This window comes from Tripterygium wilfordii, chromosome 12 (assembly GCF_013401445.1).
Source record: "Tripterygium wilfordii isolate XIE 37 chromosome 12, ASM1340144v1, whole genome shotgun sequence".
Taxonomy (NCBI): domain Eukaryota; kingdom Viridiplantae; phylum Streptophyta; class Magnoliopsida; order Celastrales; family Celastraceae; genus Tripterygium; species Tripterygium wilfordii.
This window is the reverse complement of record NC_052243.1, coordinates 5,871,405-5,877,404: the sequence shown is the minus strand read 5'-3', so window position 1 is coordinate 5,877,404 and position 6,000 is coordinate 5,871,405. Positions and strand designations below refer to the sequence as shown.

The 6,000-nt window shown below is 39.1% G+C and overlaps 1 protein-coding gene and 1 pseudogene across 1 annotated transcript; both read right to left on the bottom strand.

Moving 5' to 3' along the window:
* On the bottom strand, window positions 1-1,717 carry LOC120010506. Its single transcript, XM_038861296.1, has 7 exons — window positions 1,624-1,717; window positions 1,370-1,528; window positions 936-1,016; window positions 723-848; window positions 501-584; window positions 278-344; window positions 1-112 (listed from the first exon to the last, which is right to left on the bottom strand). The coding sequence occupies exons 1-7, from the start codon at window positions 1,715-1,717 to the stop codon at window positions 1-3; spliced, it is 723 nt and encodes a 240-aa protein (XP_038717224.1).
* Window positions 1,718-4,895: 3,178 nt separating this feature from the next.
* LOC120011610 lies at window positions 4,896-4,995 on the bottom strand (annotated as a pseudogene).
* Between the last annotated feature and the right edge of the window lie 1,005 nt (window positions 4,996-6,000).

Sequence of the window (6,000 nt, the reverse complement as noted above, 5' to 3'; positions counted from 1 at the left end):
TTATGAACTGAGATCTTGCTTCAACACTTGGAGTGCTACTTCCTCATTGCCATAGCCATGGACATTATCAACATAGTCATCTGGTGGAACTTCCCTGCCTGAATTGAGATTCCTGCATAACAGATAAAAAAAATGGACACTGTATGGTAAAAGATGATTGATACAAGTGTTATTATTGCTTCAGCAGTTGACAAGTTTTCTGAGCAGTCTCTTAAATCAACAAGAGGTAACTGCATATATAGACTTTCTTTATGACTAGCAGGAGAAGATTACTGACTTGAGGAGCTCGTAAAACAAAATTTCCCGAGAATAAAACAGAGGGACAAGAAATGAAGAGGAAATCACTGGTAGAATTGAATAAATTCTCCAGTTCCCCTGCAATATTAACCAATGACGTCTTGTGTGGACCCTATACTGATAAACTGGTTGCACATCTGTGATTAAAATTACAGGGAAGCTGCAGTGACTTTTATTGTAGGGCCTTAACACTAAATTCTCACCTTGACTCCTTGTCTGACCATTTGTTGTTGTTTTCTGATTTGCCACTTTAATTCCAAGACTTGAACAATCGGATCCAATTGTACCTTCAAAGTAGAAAGTGTTTCAGTCTTGTACAGTTAGTACTACCACTATGAACATACAGTGAGACCCGTATGCCCCGAGTATGGAGAGATAACCAACTAGACATACTAAAAGTTTAAACTGACTGTCTGTTTTCTTACAGTCGCTGTAGCATGGGAAATAAGAGTTGTGGAGAAGATTATAAAACCCTGATTTGCAGGAGCACTTGAACGTATAAGTTCTGTCCTTTGTGCAACTTCCTTCTCCACAATACGCCCAATAACAAGCTGAAAAACAAACATAAAATTATCAATCTAGCAACTAAATAACATGGTTACGATGATAGAGAAGGAAAAGTTATGGCGGAAATCTACGATCAAAGAAAGATATATTCAGTGGAACTTGTGCTTCAGGTACAGGAGGTGGTGCTGGCTGGCATGAATAGTCTAGACTACCTGCACAACCAAATATCATCATCAAATTTGGTAACCAACTTTTCGTGGAAAATTTTTTTTTGGTAACCGAGGAACATCCAGTTCAACATGCCCTTTGGACAGCTAAGTGGGTGTAAATCTCAAGCTGCCAGAACAACCCACATCACGTTGGCGACTAAACGAAGTCTATGCGGGCAGGGTCCCGAAAGTGGGGCAAGCTCATGAAACTAAGATTTCACAAAGAAGTATCCCAGGTAGTTAGTTCGAACTCCCGACCTTAGTCACCGTACGCCCCAAGTCCGAAGGGATAATCAACTAGGCTTTCACCAAGTGATTCATGAAAAAAAGACACTAAATATAAGAAAATTACTAACAATTTGGGATGACACAAGGTAAAAATGGTGCAGCATCATTCACATCATCATATTGAGTTCTCTTCCAACCGCGATCGCATTCACAGATGTAGTTGAATGCATATCCTATACCTGCTTTGCAATTCCCCTTCCCACAGTTCACTTCTTCACACACCTTCTCTGTAATCACCATCATCAACACAACAAACAGTTATTTAAACCAGACTCATAGTGTATGTCAGTTTGTTTGATATACAGGGAGAGGCTTTTAGTACCATAGAAATCAGACAGCCAGTCATCTCCTATAGCAGTAATGGGAAGCAATACGAGAAGCAAAGCTAGGAAAGCTATGCCTTTGGAGGAAGCCATGGTTGTATTCTCAAGAAAACAAAACTTTTTTTCTTAGTAACCAAACAAAAGTTAGAAAAAGACCCACTAGGTGGATTCCCAAGTCTGGGATGTGTAGTTTTTGAACTTCTGATTGAATGAAAATCCTATCAATTATTTGTCACTTATGAAGGCACTAGATATTATTAATGTTATTTTACTATCTTTAGATCGGTTGACTTCATTTTCTTTATCATTGTGACATTGTCAATGAATTAGCCACATATGACATACCATGACTCAAAAACTTACAAAAGTTGTTTAGGGGTCATTAGATACTGACACCTTTGCTTCCAAGAGACCATGAGAAAGAAAAAATGTTTGAGACCCCCAATTTATGACCTCCACTTTTATCTGAGTTCAGGTGGAGTGTTGAATGTTAAATAAACCCTATGATTGGACCTCTATTTTGAGGTTCCAATGTCCTTTAATTAGGATGTTCTAACACTTAGCTAATGTATTTAATTGCATTTTAGCTAAGTTTTACACTTATAAATGTTTCCTTTTGGTTTTGTAGGAATCGAACCTTGTTTGGGCAAGTTGGAGCATTTTTTGGGCACTTTTTGCTGTGAGGTGTCGGGACACCTCCCAAGGTGTCCGGACACTTCCTTTGAAAAATGAAACAGAGCCTACAACAAACTCTTGATGAAGCCCAAGTGTCCGGACCACCTTCCGAAGCCATCCGGACACCTACTGCGGACCTGCAATTTTCTGCACCAAAATTTCAAGGGCATTTGGGGTAAATCATGTATGTAACCAATGGGGAACAATTTTATAAGGGTAGTTAGGTATTTTCCATTATGAAAGGAGGGGAAAACCCCAAGATTTAGGTTTCTTTCTCATTCATACACTACACAACATCTAGCCTCCATAGTTTTTTCTCTCTTTCTCTCTCTAGGGTTTTACTTTGTTCTTGTGATCTTGATTGTAAACATTGGTTTTCATCTACAAAATTGATGTTTATTCTCATTATAATGAGTGGCTAAGTTCCCTTTCTAGTTTCTAGTCCAGAACGGTGGGTGCAAGGTTTCGATTACTCAAGGTATGTTCAAAGGGTCGTAGCTTCGATCCTTCTCTTTTAATTTCGTGATAGTTGTGTGATTGGATACATGAGAATGACGTATTTGATTGTATTCTTGGATTGTCTAGTCTAGGGATTGCATCTAATGTGTTTGATTGAGAATTGTTAAATCCATTGCATGATTTCCTTAATTAATTGAGTTTTCCATTACATAGCTATTAATTATGTGTATTGATGATGGGGTTTTGGGTTAATTTAGGAATGTGCATGGGAGAGTTATGGTTAATTGATCTTTGAGTGTGAAACTAGAGTGTTAGCCAAGTTGAACCCCAAGGGGGAACATTAATCCATAATATTAGGTATTTATCCCTTTGCGTTCATTGTAGATTAAGAGACCCGAAGGCCTACATGTATGAATTGAAGTCTTATATCCCAATTCTCTTTGCATATGCATGATTGATAGTATCACACAATGCATTGTGTATGGTTGTGTGTGTTTGCAATGATACCTTGAGTATGAGAACTGAGTAGCCACCGAGACGGATTAGAGACTGGATTTTCAATTAATTGTTTTAAATCTAATTCGTGCTTACTTTGATTACAAAATTGCTCATGCTACCGAGTCATCCGGCCATTTTTATTACTCGTCTTTATTTTGATATTCATTGCGTTTAGTAGTGTTAGCTAGTTAGTTGCATATCATTCACCTTTAAATTTGCATTGCTTCCTCGTGGATCGATACCGGACTCGCCGGTTTATTACTTGACGATACCCTACACTTGGGGTAAGTATATACACACTTTGCTGTCGGTCAAGTTTTTGGCGCTATTGCCGATGAAGCGAGTGTCAAAGACGGAGCCGGGTGGCTTGTAAATGCTAGCTTTATGCTATTAAACACCATCAAGTAAGGAAGGAACACAGTCACGCTTCAAGGGTAACTCTGTTCCTCCCTTTTACTTGCTTTCTAGTGTAGTTGAGTTAGTGTAGTTGTTGAAAAGAGAGAAAAACAAATTTGTGAGGAGAACTTGGCGGATGGGGCTAACTTAGATTCCTGTGGGCAATGGATGCCACCTTGTTTGTTGTTTTTAGTGATACGTTGCTTGAGAGAGCTTTGCGCATTTTTATTTCTATCAATACTTGCTACATCTTGGTGTGTTTTTGTTCCTAAGGTTGATTGTTGTTCTATTCTTCTATATGCTCTTGTTCTTGCTTGATATTGTTCTTGGTTGTTCATTGATTGAAAAAGAATCTTGTGTTACTTGACTTGGTTGATTGCTACTTTTGTGTGCTACTTGCTATTTTTCCTTGCCATCATGTCTCAACCTAGAGATAATGTTAGTGGGTGTGGGTCTAATAGAGACGGGAGAGGTAGTGATATAAATGCAAGTGATGCGAGGAGTGTTCGTGGGGGTGATATGAATCTTGATGCATTGCGTCGTCTTTTGCAACATGTGAATATTGATGAGTTGATGAATCCGGTGCAAGGGTTAGATGCCCAAGTTGGCAATGCCCAAAATGTGCCAAATGCCCAAAATTTGCCAAATGTTCAAGTTGAGCATGTTTTGCAAAATGTACCTCACCCACTTCAACAAGACAATGTGGCACAATTTGCCCCACAAAATGTCTACCAACCTCCCCCATACCATATGCCTCCCCCATACAATTATGTGCATCCCATGTATTATCAAATGCCACAAGTGCCACAATATGCTCCCTATGGGCAAAACATTCATGCACCTCCTCCTATGGAGTACATTCATGCCCAAGCCCAAGAGCATCGCACTTTGAGAGAGCTTACACATCCCGCAAGGCAAACCCAACCTTCTTGCATCATCATGCCACCAAACCAACAAAATGTGAGCCTTAAACCATCCATGTTCCAAATGATTCCCAAATTCCATAGAATGGAATCGGAACGACCATATTCACATGTGCGTGATTTTGAATCGGTGTGTACTACTTTTGGTGATGTCACATGCACACAAGAAATTTTGAGACTCAAACTTTTCTCATTCTCTTTGAAGGATCATGCAAAACAATGGTTTGAGAACTTGCACCCCCAATCCATTGCGACTTGGGCGGCAATGCAAGAAGAATTTCTCAACAAATATTTTTCCTCCCACCGTACCATTTCTTATCAAACACAAATTATGAATTTTCATTGCAAAGAACATGAAACCTTCTTCCAAGCATAGGAGAGGTTTAAAGATTTGCTGTTTATGTGCCCTCACCATGGATTTCAAAATTTTCAAATTGTGAATTTCTTCCACAAATCTTTGACTCCATCTTTGAAGAAATTGGTTTCCACAATGACTCAATGTGACTTTTTGAATAAGGATGCTCATGAGACCTTTACTTTCTTTGATGGGTTGGCGGATGAATCCCGATCTTGGGAAGCTCCTCCACTAACCCGACATGATGTTGTGCCAAACTCTAGTGACAAGTTTGTTTTGAATGAAAATGATAATGTGCATGTTAAACTTACTTTGTTGTCCAAAAAATTAGAGTCCTTAGAGTCACTAAAGGCCCATATAAATGTGGTTGGTTTTGATGAATATGTTGCTTTCACTTTGTGTGAAAGTAGGGATCATAGGACGGATGAGTGTAATGCTTTACCGGCTTGTAAGGAAGTCTTATTTGGGCAAGGTTATAATAAGAACAATTCTCAAAACTTTAGGAAGCCATACCCTACCAATAACCAAGGCAACAATTCTTACAATGAGCATTACCCTTGGAGGAATTATCCAAATTTTGGGGAGAGGAATGATGGGAATGATCAATCTAAATCACTTCCCAATCCACCCCAACAACAATTGCCTCCTCCAAGTATTGAACAACCAACGCAACAACCTTATATTCCACCCCCCAAGAGGTCTCTTGAAGACACTCTCAACATTTTCATGCAAGCTCAAACTGTGGAGAATCAAAAGGCCAACAAATTTCAAGAACAAACCAATAGGACCATTGAGGATATTAGGAGTCAGATGACCAAGGTCACACAAGCTCTCACCACCTATGAAAAGGGGAAATTTCCGGCTCAACCTTACCCCAATTCTTTAAAGCAAACCAATTTGATAAATTCATTTAGTGGGAGTAGGAAGGTCAGTGGACATGAGCAAATGCAATCCATTCTTACTTTAAGGAGTGGAAGAGTTGTGGATAGACCTATACCCTTTGAGAATAGTGATGAAAATGATGTGGTGCAAGACTTAAGTAATGGTGTGAAAGAGAAAGAGGAAGAGAA

Coding starts and splice junctions, on each gene's coding strand:
- LOC120010506 (XM_038861296.1), bottom strand. CDS start 1,717: ATGGCTTCCTCCAAAGGCATAGCTTTCCTAGCTTTGCTTCTCGTATTG. Junction 849..935: donor GAATATATCTTTCTTTGATC/GTAGATTTCCGC, acceptor TTTGTTTTTCAG/CTTGTTATTGGGCGTATTGT. Junction 585..722: donor TTTCCCATGCTACAGCGACT/GTAAGAAAACAG, acceptor TCTACTTTGAAG/GTACAATTGGATCCGATTGT.